At 35.6% G+C, this 17,083-nt stretch overlaps 1 protein-coding gene across 1 annotated transcript in view; it reads right to left on the bottom strand.

The window, feature by feature from the left end:
- The window catches only part of DYNC2H1 (dynein cytoplasmic 2 heavy chain 1), a 176,376-nt gene that overhangs the window by 113,793 nt on the left and 45,500 nt on the right, over window positions 1-17,083 (bottom strand). Inside the window, exons 44-55 of the mRNA XM_080376468.1 lie at window positions 16,872-17,023; window positions 16,201-16,345; window positions 14,878-14,980; window positions 12,727-12,894; window positions 12,470-12,594; window positions 11,085-11,333; window positions 10,147-10,255; window positions 9,021-9,134; window positions 8,094-8,236; window positions 5,709-5,790; window positions 4,244-4,398; window positions 2,421-2,558 (exon numbers count right to left, since the gene is read on the bottom strand). Of these exons, the coding sequence (XP_080232594.1) occupies window positions 2,421-2,558; window positions 4,244-4,398; window positions 5,709-5,790; window positions 8,094-8,236; window positions 9,021-9,134; window positions 10,147-10,255; window positions 11,085-11,333; window positions 12,470-12,594; window positions 12,727-12,894; window positions 14,878-14,980; window positions 16,201-16,345; window positions 16,872-17,023 (1,683 nt within the window). The remainder of the gene's footprint in view (window positions 1-2,420; window positions 2,559-4,243; window positions 4,399-5,708; window positions 5,791-8,093; window positions 8,237-9,020; window positions 9,135-10,146; window positions 10,256-11,084; window positions 11,334-12,469; window positions 12,595-12,726; window positions 12,895-14,877; window positions 14,981-16,200; window positions 16,346-16,871; window positions 17,024-17,083) is intronic.

Below are 17,083 nucleotides of genomic sequence, written 5' to 3'. Positions count from 1 at the left end.
CTTCAGTACAACAAAAAATACGTAGTATATAAAATGACAATAAAAAGGACCTTACATATCCTGAAGTTAACAAAAACAATCCCAAACAAAACAGGGACTACTAATACCATTACAAAAACAAGTAATTGAGGATAAATGCATAAAATGTATAACATAAAAAAAGACTAATTTCTAGACTCGGTTCAACTAAAAGATACAAGATAACAAAGCCCAGAGTTTCCATTTTGCCAGTACAAAATGCATTATTGCAACCAGCAGATGGAGCTGCGTTGAATTTGTAGCAGAAGATAACATATATATAAGCAGAGAAAACTTTTGAGATTAATAACAATCTTCCTAAGCACTTAACCCAAGCTAAAGACCAGCATGTCATTGAAGATTATATTCAAATTCATAAAACATTAGCCACATAAAACTAGATTAGACATTTCATGCAAATGTACATGTACTGAGTGATAGCTCTGAATAAGAAAACCTTAAAATTCAGTTGTAGGTCAAAAGCCTTGTTCTGTAAGAAGATTAAAAGAGCCTGTATGTATTAGAGTCATCTCTCTTACATGAACTAGAACATTTGAAGTGACATTAAAATGTTAGAGGGCACCTATACTTTATGCTAATGGAAATAATCAAGAGTTCTACTGAAATTTTTCTGATATCAGTGGCCCCATCATGTTTCATTACTTTTGGCCTATTTCACTTTGTCCTACAGTGTAGTATGTGCTGGCCACACAATCTGTAACTCTACTGGACAACAGCAGACACACACTGAAAACAGAAATCAGGGAAAATGTCAAAATATATTCTTTGAGGCCAGCAGTGAACACACCAAGCCGATCATTACTCAAATCCACGTACAGTAGGCAGATAGCGCCTAATAAGTATCAAAAATTGCCAACAGAAGTAGACTTACAAAAATGAGAAGTAATGCTCCTTTAAAGCACTGTGAACCAAACTGTTTGAAAGAGCAGGCACCTACTTTAAGCATGCAGGAAATGTCTTTGACGTTGAGCTCCTTTACTGAAGTTTACTTCAGACTGACCAGACTACACCAGTGACAAAACAAAGAGTGTAATGACAGCAGATTCATTACAGCTTATCTACATTTATGATTCCTGGAAGTATCAATGTAGAGATGTATTTTCTGCACAATTATTTTACTTAACTGAGAAAACACTACTAAAGAAAACACCTCAAAAAAACCCCCATCCATCCACCTCTGAGCTGAAGAATAAAAATTCAAGGAGTGATGAGCATGTTACCGAAATCTCGGAATGAAGAACTTATCGACACCAATGTGATGTAGATAAGCAGACACTTCTTTATTGACGGCCGGGTGCGTGAGCGAGTCCTCTCGCGATCAACGCACGCCAGGTCCCAAAAACAGATTCCATATATAGAACTTATTCATACATATTCATTAGTTATTCATGCATAATCATAACATTTCCCAGAAATCATTAACATATTCTCCTCCCATATCCGATTCTGCGCAATAAAGCTTAGAAAGGTCCAGAAATGGGTCTGGGGTACGATTTGGGTAGGTGGTATATGAGTCGGTGGTCGCGATCTCCCCCTGCTGGAATTACCTTTTACTAAAGTTCACGGTTTCTTGGCAGGTAACTACAAGCTGTTCCAGTCGACTCTCCCCAGTTCCCATTAATCCTACATTCTGACATCTCAATATACTTTCTTTATACAGAAGACTAGTTAGATACAAAGAAACCTTTCAAACCCTAAATTATTACTTAAGCTTCAACAATGATTCCAACCCATTCTTCTGGCCTTAGTACAAAATGTATAAAGGGTCTCACAACTACTTTTACTAAATAATCATCTTCCTATATTTCTATTCTATAAAATAACTCTATAAAATCAGATAATCAAACCAATAAAATCAATTGATCTCAACTCTTTAACAAATCGACAACAAGCACAGAAGCACTATTTAACCTTCTTTAAGGTTAGCTTCAGAGGATCGGACCTCATGAAATACATCCTTTCAGTAGTCCACAAATTTAATTCCTGGTATCTGTTACTCAAAATAGTTCTACTTGTCAGTATTTTGTTTAAAGTTCCTCTCTGTAATAAATGTTAGAAAATGGATCAGTTTGGATTTATGAAGTTCTAGGAAAACCTTCAGACTTAACTACAACAGTAAATACTACTCAGGTGCAAAACTTGCACTGGTCTCTTCCTACTCAATCAGTTCAAATATGATTTAAATTACATAGTCCTCTGCTGGTTGCACACTTATTCAAACCTCAGGGCTCATGCATTCCTTTAAGTAAATTCTTGTAAAAGCATCAGGTTTTGTATCCCTTGAAAGGACTACAAAGCACAGACAGTGATGGAGACCAAAACTAGAAAAACATCTCTTTCCCCCCACCCCACCCCACTTTTGATGCAATTGTATACAACACCTGCATGGATACTGTAATTTCTTGAAGGGCAGCATCAGCCTCATCCTGCTTTGTTTTGAGTAAAATGCTTTGTTCTCCAGCCTTTCTGTTCAGTTCATCTACCAGGGCTTTAGCTTCATTCAGCTTTGAAACACCTGCCTATAAAAGTTTACAAGAAGCAGTTATTTAGCAATTAAATTTAAATGGATTTAAATGAAGTTTAGCTACAAAAAGTATGCACAAACTAAGAATGATGTAGACTAATACTGTTGTATATTCCACACATGCTCGATATTATTTAATTTTCTTAGTATTATTTAACATAAAAATGAGATTTGACACTTCTAGATGTGTCACTGCAAGATTTATTACTACATAAAAAAACTGAAAACAAAAATCTCAAAATAATAAACTTTTAATGGAACAGCAGCTAGTACATAGTATTTTCCTCGTTGATTCAATAGCATTTTAGTTAACTGATACCAACTCCACATATTCTCATCTAAAAGCAAGTCTACAAAAATTAAACAAATTGAAAGATTATCCTATTTCTACATATTTTTACATTCTCTAAAGAATATAGATGTACACAATACAAAGCCTCGATTATGTTTAAGATTATTTTCCTTATTCACATTTTCTAAATTATTTATTTTACAATACTCAGATATCAGAATTATTTCAAGATATATTTGAAAAAAATACTACCTGGAAGATATTTCAAGTTAGCGTAAACATCTCTAACTTTCATGTAAATTATGACTTTTATTTAACCAGAGCATTTAACAAGTAAATGAGTGTTTATCACAAACAAACCACAACTACTTTCTAAATAAATAAAAAGGCAATTTCTATCATTACAAACTTAAATCTTCTTAAATTGCTTACTACAGTGATAGAAAACAATTCACTGGCAGAATAAAAACAGTGTAGAATACAAGGCAAGGAAGCAATCTGGTTTTGACAGATGCTTTAAGAAGAAATACAGCTTTGCAAATGTGGTCTCAGATTAGCAGCAACAGTCACTGGGAAAAGGAACTGAAAGGGGAGATAGAAGGGTAAAGACAAAAGTTACATGTCCTAAAGGATCATACAGATCTTTCCAGAAATATTCTGGGGGTTGTGGAGAGGGGAGGAACTGGAAAGATAACAAATAGGTTTCAAAAATAAGCATGTTATGCATACAGAACAGGAGTAAAGTGAATCTGAGAGATTAATTGGATTTGGTCTAGAACTATGTAAAGGCTTGATGTGTGGAAAACGAATTCAAAATCAATTCCAAACACAAAATGAGAGAAAATCACAACAAAGGGAATCTTGGCCAAAGCTCTACAAGACTTGACACGTGTCCTGTCACTTAAAGATAACAGCTTAAACTAGAAGGACACAAGGATCACACAAAGAAGGAAGTTATTGCAGAAATACAAAGAAAAGGACAGAATACCAAGCTACATGGGGAAAATTTATACAAGCAGAGGCAGGACTTAAATTGATGGAAAGACGATGGGTTGTTCGCCATACAATTCCAATACATATGGGTGAAAAAATTTAAAGCACTTTGAAGTAACTTACTCTTCGAAGAGAACATACCCAGTCCTATATATTCTTGAGGAAAAATACTAATGAAAACAAGAAACCACTATTCACTCTTTGAGGCATCTGAACAGAGCCTCAACGTGCATTAAGATTCACCCTATTCCTCTCCTGAAACCGCAGCATGAGCATATGTCAACAGAGGACCTCACACTGCCATGTTAGCAGCTACTGCCCATTAATGCACAAGGCATTTCCAAATGTGAGAGTATTTTGAAAAGCCGTATGTTAAAAATGTTTTAAATACATACCTGCAAGTGGTTTTGCCTTTTTATTAGCTCTCTTCTTTTACTGTTATTGATGGTACTGTACATATGAAGGAATGTCATATATCGACTAGGTGTTGCTCCATACATTTTACATGATTCATGGATTGCCAGAAATGACTTCAGAAAATCAGAATCACCTGTACAGTATAATTCGTTACACAGATAATAATATACTCATTCTTATCTCACATTAAAATAACTAAGGAAGAGCAACAGAACGCATTTTTTGAGATATGAATTAAGGACATTCAAAATATCAGAACGAATGTTTTTTCCAAAGTACTGTCAGGGAAACAACGTATAATTTGAAAAACATTTGAAATACATATTCCTCAAAAAGAAATATACTGAAATTGTTCCAAAGCTGTTAAATACGTAATTGTTTCAAAAAGAAAGAACATTAACTGCACATTACTGAGCACTAACCATAAAAGAAACTTTACTTCCACAGAAATTAAATTTGAAAATACTTGGGACTTTTTTAGAAAGGAACCCCATGCGGTTTTGTCTTCTTCCTTGTCTCGGATGACAGGTAGACTAAATGGTTTTTCTGAACAGTCCAGGTCCTTCAGTTTGTTGAACAGTTTCTCAAAAGAAACCAAATAATACTGTAAAATAAATTGTATTACCCTACAAAATGAAAAATTGCTAAAACATATCTACATATAAATGGATGCCTTTAATAGGTACTGAGGCATAGATTCCATACCATGATCTAGGATGAAGATAGATGGTAGCAAGAACACTAAATCCTAAATTTGGCCATTATTCTTATGGGCTGGAATGTCTATTTAAAAAGCAATACAAAACAAGAAACCCCAAATGAACCATGTGGCATGTTATATTCAGTTGGCTCCATGACTTCTAAGTGCTACTTAGACTAATGCTTTACACAAAGCAACTAAAAGCAGTACTATGCAAATGAGTGCTGGCACTGGTCTCCAAGATTATGTCTGACACCCTATTTTTAAAACGCTTAAATTTGACGTTCTATTACAAAAACAAACTATTTTGAAAAAGGGGCATTACTTACAAGGAATTAGTTATTGGAGATAAAGAATTACTAAAATAAAATGAACAAGTCTAGGACAAAAATAATGAAAAAATATAGACTGAAAAATTCTCAAAATACCAGATTTTGAGCTTGTGAAATAACATCCACATAGAAGGAAGACAAAGAGCAAACCAAACCAAGATGCAGCTTTATCAGTCTATGAAACTGTATATAAGTAGTGATTGCTTGTGATAGAAGAGATGGGGTTTGATCAGCCAGGGTGTATGTTCCAGACCAATGTTCCCTTCTGCAAAATTCCTGCCAAGTGAACAACACTAAAGTCTGTGAATATGCTGGCGAAAACATACTCAAAGTATACATCTATGCCCAACAGAGGACTGAATAAATGTTTAATAGTAAGTAATAATAACTCGTGGTCCATCTAAGAATTACCTGAATGTTTTTTCTTAAGTTCTTTATGTGCTTTTCCAGTCTTTTCCTGTTCATCTGAATCATACAGAAGCATTTCAGGTATCTAAAAAAATGAACAGGATTTTTTGTATAAAACTTACAAAAAATGAAAATTTGAGTTTAAAATGAAAGAAACCCTTCAGTCTATATTCTCATTTGAAAAGACTGAATATGACAGCTTTATTCAGAATAAAGTATTCACAAAATATGTATAGCATTAAAAAGATCAGATTTGCCTTTCCCTGTCACTGAAACTTCCTGTTCTTTCAAGAAGAGGAGCTTTTGCTGGCTGTAAGAAAGAGCAACTTATTCTCAAAGGACTCTTACAATAAAACAAAAGTCAAAGATATAAAAAGATATACAACTCAACAGGAAATCAGACAGTCTTAAGTACAACTGTTGCAGATACAACACTGGAATGAAACAATACCTAAGTAAATCTTTGACGTCTTTTTCATGGTTTAAGAGTGGGCTTAACTTTATATGTTATCAACTCTACAACGTACAGTGGTAAAAATAAAGTATTTTCAAAGGTTCTGGCATACAACCAAATGATAAGACTCCACTTAAAAAGAAATAATCCCTGCTGAAGTGAATGTGAAAATACTGTGAAAAACATTTTTTAAGGTGTGGACAGAGCTGGTCCAAACGTTTTTGCCAAAAGAAACTTCCAATACAACCTGCTGTTGAAACTGAAACACAGTGGCCAGTGGAAGAGCCCCAGTAACCCAGGCAGAAATGGACACTCTGCACCATCTGCTCCCATGGCTTTCCCAGGAGAGCGACCAAGCCCGTGGCCCAGGTGTGAAACACATCATGAGGCAACAGGACAGGACAGACCACCTTACAGACCAGACTGAGGGAGTTACTGCATAGAGGTCTTGGGACACGCTATGGGATGCAGTAGAAGAGCATTTCAAATTGCACAAGACTTACTATGGTTTGGTGAGGCACCCACAGGAGCTCACTGAAGAGGGACTAGAGGGTCTAGGCCAACTCCTGAGACACAGGGGAAGAGGATGATGCCAACGGTGCTGTTAGTGTTTGTGCTGAGGGTTTCTGTTTCTGCTGTTCTGTGTGGCCCATCACATGTACGTGTGTGCTATATATGTGTGTTTGTGTGTGTGCCTACTGGGAATACATGCTCAGCTTCACCACTGCTTCAAGTTGGGGCCATGAAGCTGTGGCAGCCTTGCATCTATCAGGGTACTGGGTTTGGCAATCTCTTAACATATAGCAGTGCAGGTGGATGGGGAATGGGGGCTGCCGTCAGTTCATCACACACTGTCTCTGCCCCTCCTTCCTCCTCAGGGGGAAGCTCCTCACACTCCTCCTGCTCCACTGTGGGGTCTCTTCCACAGGAAACAGTCCTCTGTGAACTTCCCCAATGTGGGTCCTTCCCACGGGCTGCAGTTCTTCATGAACTGTTCCAGTGTGGGTCCCTTCCATGGGGTGCAGTCCTTCAGGAACAGACTGCTCCAGCATGGGTCCCCCACAGGGTCACAAGTCTTGCCAGGAGCCTGCTCCAGCCTGGGTTACTCCCTCCACAGGGCTACAGGTTCTGCCAGGAGTCTGCTCCAGCACGGAGCAATCCACAAGGTCACAGCCTCTTTCAGGCATCCCCCTCCTCTGGCATTGGGTCCTCCATGGCCTGCAGGTGGTTGCAGGGGGACAGCCTGCCTCACCATGGTCTTCACTACAGGCTGCAATGGAATCTGTGCTCCAGAACCTGGAGCATCTCCTGCCCCTCCTTCTGCACTGACCTGGGGGTCTGCAGAGTTCTTTCTCTCACATATTCTCACTTCTCTCTTTGGCTGCACTTGCTGTCGTGTAGTAACCTTTTCTCCTCCTTAATTACGTTATCCCAGAGATGCTACCACCATTGCTGGTGGGCTTGGGCTTGGCCTGGGCCTTGGCCTTGGCCAGCAGTACATCCGTCTTGGAGCTGGCTGGCATTGGCTCTGTTGGACACCAGGGAAGCTGCTAGCAGCTGCTCACAGAAGCCATCCCTGTAGCCCCCCCGCTACAAAAATCTTGCCACACAAACCCAATACAGTTGGCTTTAACATTCTGTTTGCAATCTATTTCTATTTTGTTCTTAAATTCTGTGTTTGTTGAGAGCCATAATAGTCAGCATTTTGTTCAAGTCAGCCCACAGAGAAAGCAAAATATAATGTTACTGGTAAAATAACAATGCTAACTGTTCTGCAGAATTTTCTGTCTTTGTACAACTACACTAATGTACTAAATAAGCACAGTGACAATAACTCCTTCACAACTTTAAATATTTTGCTCTTATTCACCAAAACTCAGTTATTTTTGGAGGTACTAGTTTAAACAAATCAGTTTTTAATTAATGCAATTTACCTTTTTCATACTGTTTTCTGACCAGGTTTCCATCCACAAAACCTGACATTTCTTATACAGTGCTGGATTACTTTCACAGTTTATTGTGAAATTTAAATTGGTAGAATCCATGATCAAGACAACATGCAGATTTTGTTGGATCCCTAAGAAAATGAAACATATTAAATATTTAGTAGATAACAATCTGGCTACATGACAGTAGATTTATTGCAAATCCAACATAATTTACTTCAGATGTCATAAGTAATTTCTGAAAAAAAGATACTATTACACCACATCACACTATGGCAGGAATGTTTATAAACAGGACTTAAACAAATTGTGTATTTTTTTAATTTAGAAGAGCTGACAGTACTTAAATAGATATCGTGAGTTCTCATTCTAATCAATACAGAACCATAGAACCAATTAGAAGTAGTTCCAAGGCCCATAAGTATGACTGCCAACATCTGTTTTCTCTCAGTCACATTCTTCTATTTATTTGTAAACTATCTAATCTTCTTGTTGGCCCAAGGGAGAAACACAAATAATTAAGAAACCTATCTGTAAACTTGCTTATGATTACTCAGAATCCAAAGTGATTTATAGGTATAATTAAAAAATAGAAGGAAACTTCTATTACTAGATACATAAACTAAACAAACCAGAAAACAATGGGGACAAAACCTTTCTCCATTCTAATTACTTTCAACAGCAGATTTCATAACAGCTTTGTAGAACGTTCATCAACACAAAATTTCAGCTAGAAGAAAGAATTTTAAGTTGAGGGTTCTGTGCCCTCAAATATCACACACTATAATCATTATTCCTGCCTGGTTTTAACTAATTGTTAAAAATACAGACAAAACAAGGACCATGTTAGAAATTATTTTTCCATTATTGTACCACTTTTGCAACAAATTATAATTTATAATTCTCTTCACATACGGTATGTGAAATAGTTGAAAATTGGTCCTGTAAATCCATCCTGTGAAGCTTGATCCTTCAGAGGAGATAGCAGTGGTTCTAATTCTTCTATTTTATATAGCCCAGGAACCTCTCCTATTTCAAGAATGAAATTAAAATGTTAGATCAAATATACTATAATTCTTCCAATTCCTTTGAAGTGCTCCCTTGCATCCCCTGTATAGAGAATTTGAATATGGCAGTGTTTACCTCCATACTTTCATGAGTATCATCCCATGCACTTCATAATTCTTTTCATGATATAGAAACTACAAACCAAATTATAGTGATTGAATTTACCTTAAACAGCCTACTTTGTTTTTATTACTAAAATAAACTTCAAAATCTCATTCAAATCTACCCAAATACAGAGATGCAATACTGCATACAAAATAAATCAAACCAGACTGTTATACACCAGAAAACAGAAACATCAAAGAGTAGTATCTTGGTCCTCAGACACTGAGGTTAAACACTGGATGACAAGAATCTTGAACTGTAAAGAGACTTTGCACCTAGGAGACTGGTAAATCTGGTGCTCTTATCAATCAGCTCTTAAACTACTGCAGTTCCAAAAAAAAAAAAAAAATCTAGTAAGTTAGACTCAGTCCTTCAATAATCTCTCTGATTGAGGAACAAAGCTAGATAACAAGTGAAGTCACTTTATTTTTTGTTATTATACATCACCTCATTACTTTCAGAAAACTGGGCTTTTCTGGTGTTCACTTAAGTAAAGGACTCCGTCTACACAATCTAGTAAAACATTGGGACACCTCTCAATTTTGAATTTTATTAGAAAAGGGAAGCTGTAGAGTAGAATACATTATCATTTTGTTGTTACACTGTTATAAAGAACTCCTTTGAAGTAAGTTACTTAACTTGCAACTTCGAAGAACTGAAAGCACCCATATTGTAGGGCAGGTTAAGGGATAGCTAAATGAACTTCAAGTCAATTTCTCACGTACAAGCACTTCAGCTACAACAGTGTAGAAATCTAACTCACTCTTCTGGTATGGATATAAAGTTAGAAAACATCATCCAATTCTGCCTCATCGAGTTAAGTCTGTGTGGTAAAAGTAATGCTATAATCTTTTTGGACTTGTCTCACCTGAAGACAGTAAACTGTTGATCATTTCAAGGAATGTGGAATGAACAAACTGATAGTCTTCAAGCAGCAATACCACCTGCTGTGCTTCAATGCCTGCAAGCTCCATCACCTAGAAGCAGGGAAGACACTTAAATCTCAATATATGGAATACATGTATTGTTCATAAGAGAATGACAATCTTTTCTTGATTATATTTTACCTACATTTTTTCTTCACAGCATCTACACTACTATATATTTACAAAAGATTACTAGGTGATTCAGTAATATGAGATATATAGAAATATAAAGAACATTCTACCTAGGTGTAGAGCTTGGTAATGAAAATTACCAATATTACATAATTAAACAAATTAATTAAATAAATAATTTAACCAGACTCTTTCATAAAGTATATTTATGTTCCAGATGTGACTCAACTATAGAGTTATATTGCTCTTTTTTATGGGCTCTAGGTCTAGAATTTTCTTTAGAATTTGAAGGTACTAGGAAACTCCTGATTCAAGTTTTGCATTTGTTTTTAAATAAATGTACACATCACTAAATCACTAAAATTTTACTTGATTCAGCTACTATTCTATTAACTGGCAGACCACAGAAGAGACAGAAAATAAAAATATATACAAATATGAAAATATACACATGAAAAACACCTTTCCAATATTCACAAACTCAGAATTTATGAAGTCCACAACACTCATAAAAACAGGTCTGGTATTCAAAAAAGTAGAGTTTCAGGTAATTACTATAAAGAACAGCATAACACACATCTAAACACTGAGAATTTCTAAAAGTCTACTTGTTTCATTGAGACTGTTGACATTTTGCTTTTCTTAAAATACCTCTTCACGCAACACTGTTGTCCTTCAAAATTCCCCATATTCTTTTTTTTAATACACATCTACAACACTGAAAAATGGAAGACACTGAGTGACTTACATATTTAAGATCATTTTTGAACTGCTTCATCTCATAGCCTCTGGAAATTTTGGGAGTAATCAGAACAGCTCCATGCATATGACTAACTAAAGAGGTAACTGTTCGACGACCTATACCACTCCGTCCTGCCAAAAGAAGTGATCCTCCAGGAAAGCTTAGTACTCTGTCCACTTTAGACATATAACTGAGGACTTCTTGGAACAGTAAAATCTCTATCTGTTTTTTGTCTCTGCCATAATGAATAATGCCCTTTAAAAAAACCAAAAAGAAATGTTTTCAGCAATAATCAGTAATAAATAAAAGTAGTAAGATATGAAAACATCTAACATTTAAGTTTAGAAAAGAAGGGCTTGAAAGCTTAAGAGACCATGTTGGTATTCATTATAAATAAATTATTTATATGACAGAATTTAAATACCTTGCATACCTTTTACCAGTAATGAACAGATCCCATTATCCCCAGCACCAGGATGCTCTAGAATTTTCGATATATTGAAATAGAAATCTACCACTGAATAAATTAAAATTAAACAATGGACTAGAACAAAGTCTGAGCTGCGTCTCTGACTACAGATAATTAATACATAACTTAGAAGAGTGGTTTAGGCAGCTAATTGCTGCATAATTGCAGATTATGGAATTTCCTAGTGAAACACACATAACAACAGATCCTAAGGTCAAATTCTGGCCTTGTTGTATTTAATAAAACCTCATCTTTGAAGCCTACTGTAATTGTGTAGTCAGGAAAAAGACTGATTATTACGGCTACTGAACTTCATCATTTCCCATGTTGTCTCTTGTTCACAAATTGACGGTTAAGGAAAGGGAGTAGATTCACATCTACAACAGCAGTCCATCAAACACTACTAATAAAGGGAGATGATCTCAAAGCTCTCATCCTGAAGATCAGTCAGCCTAGCAGAGTTAACATATTTGCATTTCCTCATTAGGTTCATGTTTGTACTTTACTGTTTAAAGCATGCCAGATCTCCAAACAATCCATTTGTATTTCTTGAAATAAAAATTACATTAGACAATTACAAATGCAGAAGATAAATGTCTAATAAAACACTCTGGTACTCAAACAATACACAGACATAAATGCACATCAATGTTTCTTAAAATGTTGTTCATCAAACTCTTATAAATCACCAGGAAATGTGACTGATGCCCTTTCATTAAAATAACCTTGCTGCATGATACTTCCTACTGCCTGCCACATAGCACCACAAATCTTCCCTCACTTGAGCAAATGCAAAAGATTATTCCTTGAACAAGCAGCAGATCTCACCCTAAACCTGGTGCTAGCCTGTTACTTCCTGCAAAGAATGTCTACAATAATTGCTGTGAATCCTTGCTGTGTTTATTCCTTAATCTCGTCTCACTTTTTGAATAATATCTTTCAGGTCTGTCGAGTTTAGTCTGCCAAGTGGCCGCCCATGTGGTGGTAGTGCTTGTCCTGAGGTGATGAAGGCCTCTTGACTAGCTCCCCAAGTTACATAGAAAGTATCTGTGAAAATAAAAGGAAACATTCAAAAGTTCAGGTGCTCAGTTCACATGCTATCTGACTTGATCAGACTGATTTGATTAGGCAGTTAAAAAAAATATTTCAAATTTGTGTAGTATGCCTGAAGTGGTTTACCTGCCATATTGTCCAGAACATCTGAGCCCCAATCACCTTGAAACACTTTTATCAAAACATTATCAAATACATTAAGTTCTTTGACGCCAACAATTTTGTCACGGAACAAACGATGTGCTTCATAAGCAACAATTTCCAAAATATAGTCTGCAGTTTGGATCGATGATCCTACAAAATTTAAGGAGAGATGTAACTTTATATATTTATAATAAATCTTACATTTCTCAAATTTTCCATTTCAAATTATGAAATTGAAAATGAGTAAGTGAAATTACATACCAGCAGGACAGCACCAGTAAGGAAGAAATAAAAAAAAAGTAAACATTATGAAGTGTTTTTTAATAATATCTTTATGAATCATTACAAGATAAAATGAAACATATTCTATTAAAACATTCTATTCTCCAGTTTAGTGTCAGCATTCTAATGAAAATGAAGAAGGTGTTGCACACAAAAATTAGAAGCAAAATTCCAGGCAATGAACCCAAAAAAATCCAAAGACTGTTTTAAAGGGGAAGACTGGTAACAAATACTAAAATAACAACGAATACTCTAAACAGTCTGTATTACAAAATGCTAGAGAATACAAAGCTTCAATAGTGTTCACAAAAGTAAGATGGAAGATGAGTAAATGACATGCCATATTGTTCACCACTGAAAAAGCATATGCGTATGTCATCCTCAAATACAGCAATGGAGTACTTAAATGGGTGGATATCACCCATTCATTGATGGTCAGTGTAGCTTTTCTGACCTCATTCCAGCTGCATTTATACTATCTGATGATGCCAGAAAACAAATGGAAAGTGAGCACAACATTCTTATCTCTTTTATACTCTTTAAGCAGCCCTCTAAGTGACCCTTTAATTAATGTAAGAGCTAAAACACAATAAGGAGTAATTGCTAATGATCTAGTAATAATAGCAATTTCAGAGACAAAAACAAGAGTAAAGAGAAGTCTATGCTGTCTATTTGGAAAAGCACACAAACCTGAATACCATTACAAATTTCACCACTTCCAAATTCGGAAGAGGGAAAGTGAGAAAACTCATGGGTTGAGATAAAGACGGTTTAAAGCCGAGCACACAAACAAAGCAGAACACGGAATTCATTCACCACTTCCCATTAGCAGGCAGGTGCTCAGCCATCCCCAGGGCAGCAGGGCTCCCTCCATCACACACAATGGTTACTTGGGAAGACAAACACCATAACTCTGAACGTATTTCCCACCCCGCCCCGCCCCCCCCCCCCCCCCCCCCCCTTTCTTCTTCCCCCAGCTTACATACTTAGCATGATGTTCAATGCTATGGAAAACCCCTCTGGCTAGTTTGGGTAAGTACCAGCTGTGTCCCTCCCAATTTCTTGTGCCCCTGCAGCCTTCTTGCTGGCAGGGCCTGAGAAACTGAAAAGTCTTTGACTCAATATAAACATTACATAGCAACAACCAAATAGTGTGCTATCAGCCTGTTCTCACACCAAATCCAAACCACAGCACTACACCAGCTACTATGAAAATTAACTCTGTCCCAGCTGAAAACAGGACAACTAATTATCACGCATTCCCCAATTGTGAGAATACTTAGACTGTTATATAGATATTTGTAAACTTTTACACAGATGAGATAGTTTTCTAGGTGATTTCTATGTGTTTAAGGGTAGTCATATTCTTCTTTTGTTAAGTGGGTCGTAGATAATGTGGATCAGTTGTAGTTCCACAATCACCTGACTGGGTTTATACAACCACGTATAAAAAGACAAGCATGAGAGGCAAGTCTCTGGGAATTGAGAAAAAAAGGCTTACGCTCAAGAAAAGCCCAACCCAAAACCTAAAAACCCAGAAAAAAAAATATCGCAGAAACTATGGGGTATACTTCAAGTTCCCATAGTAGAGAATGCAGTCCCAACCTACTAACTTCTCTTAATCTATAAATAGCTCCCACACATATTTTAAAACATCATTGGAATTCTTTAAACTTGTTTACTATAAGTTATGGAATAAACTGTCAGGCATTTGTTACAGACATTTGACAGTTTAGGAAGAGTACCATAGGTGAATTAGTTGCATGTGGAGTCGACAGTAAGACTGATATCAATAATAATTCAGGACATTTTAGAACTGCTTTATCAATGAAAATCAAATAAGTGACTTACCACCTGCTAATTCATATCTGAATAAACCAAGAACCCACTGAGTAAGAATACGTGGTGTAAAAAGATAATGACTGTGATCATCAACCGTGAATTTCATTCGTACCTAAAAATGGAAGTTGGGAGGGAAGGAAAATGATGTTTTAAAATGGAAAGCACTTGGGAATGTATCTTTAAATTTTTCTACAAGAACAGATAAAATAGTGTTCTATTTGGTCTATATATTTAGATATTTTATTAATGCACTCTTTAGTTTGTTTGCAAAGTACAGAGCTGAATTATTTAAAACTTGTTTCTGACCCCAAAAGATTTTCTCATAATTAGAACATTTCCTTTATACATTTTTTGATGCAAACAACTGCACATCACCTAGGTCTCTTAATACAGTATTATTAGACAAAACACATATTTTAAAGCAATAAAAAATTTTAAATGCAAAGGAAATACAAAAGTATCATAAAAATCTACCTAAATCAGTAACACAATCACTACAAGACTCACAGAAATGCTAACTCTCTTTAATTCAAAGAATAACTGCCTTACATCAGTCACTTGGCCCTAGTGTGATGAAATTTAAACTTAGATTTCCTAGAATAAATTTATAATATCATATGAAACTCCTGCTAACCAGCACATGCTAGCCAGTGACTATACCCACATCCCAGTCATAAAGACCAGGTTTACATCATGGTTCTACCTAGATGGGGACATGCACACATTCTTGGAACATACATTAAGCACTTATATCCCCACAGTACCTGCCTCTGTAAGGCTATTTACATGATTAAGAAAAGCAAGTACTTGTTTTGCTACATAGAAGTTAGTAAAATCGTAACTGGGAGAATAAAATAAACTTTTGTGTCTAAACACCTATTTTTAATAGTGTAAAATTTTAATAGGTAGTCCTTGATGTAAAGGACTATACTCTCATATATCTCTCTTTATTCATAACAGCATCCATAACATTTAAGCACATAACAATCTTTAAAGTACACTGTTTCCTCATCCATTAAGTAGGAAAACACTAGCATCCACATTTTATAAATCAGCAACTGAAAGCATAGATGGGTTAAGATACTTGTCAAAATCATAAAATAAGCCCGTGGGAAAGCAAGAGCATTTACCACTTACTAAGTTTGCCTCTAATACGTAGGATTCTCTGCAAATAAGTAGCTCTAAAATTGATATCAACATTACGAAAAGGATATAAACCTGATTTTTAAAACTGATAAACCCTTTTATTATCTTAATATCAAAAGCTATTTATTTAAAAAAATAAAATCTGAATTCTCCATCTCCTTGAAACAAGAAATTAAATTTCCATACCTGTTCATATACATGAACCATAGATCCTGCTAGCTGATGTATTTTTGGTAAAGAACCCCAAACAGGGTGATTCTTTAGGGTTTTTTGTAATACAGGTTCCAAGTAGGCACTATAAATAGTTTGCAGTTGGTCTCTCTCTGGATAGCTACAATAGAAAAAAGAAGTAATCGCTACGGACTATTATTGTTAGGTTTTTTATTAAAAAAGATTCAAAGTTATATACACAACTACTGAGAAATTTTAATGAATAGTATCTACATCTAGCAGCTAACTAAAATTATAATTTTATTACAATAGGCCACCCTCAGAAATTGTCTAAATTCATCTGTAAATGTGTTCAAACTTAAAAACAAACAAACAAACTTCTTTCCAATTTATCTAATTTTGTAACCAAACAGCACCTTAATATAAAGCTACAGAATACAGTTTAATGAAAGCAAAATCATCTAACAGGAAACATATTTCCAACACTACACTATCAAGTGGTTGCTCCTTAGCTGGTTTCTCTTGCCAAGAGGCACCAAACAGCACCAAATCTTAAGGTCTCAAGCTGTTACAAAACATGAAAGACTAGAACAGCAACATCTTCATAAAGACTGAATTGATCAAGGGCCCTATAAACACAGGCTAAATCAGAGTTCTGACAGTCAAAACAACTTCCACATACTTACTCAATTGCACAGAGACGAACAATAGAAGTAAATCTGGAGCTAAGTTTATGTCTTCCTAATGTTCCTCCAGCAGACATGGAAGCCACAATTTGGATGTTTTCTAAACCAACCCATTCTAGATTTTCATCATAAAATCCTTGATATGTAAGAACCTTTAATAATTAAATTAAAAAATCATTACAAGAAAGCCAACAGAATATTGTACAAAAAAA

The sequence above is a fragment of the Falco punctatus genome (assembly GCF_963210335.1).
Source record: "Falco punctatus genome assembly, chromosome: 2".
Classification (NCBI taxonomy): domain Eukaryota; kingdom Metazoa; phylum Chordata; class Aves; order Falconiformes; family Falconidae; genus Falco; species Falco punctatus.
The sequence above is the reverse complement of the archived record's forward strand: the minus strand, read 5'-3'. Positions and strand labels throughout refer to the sequence as shown.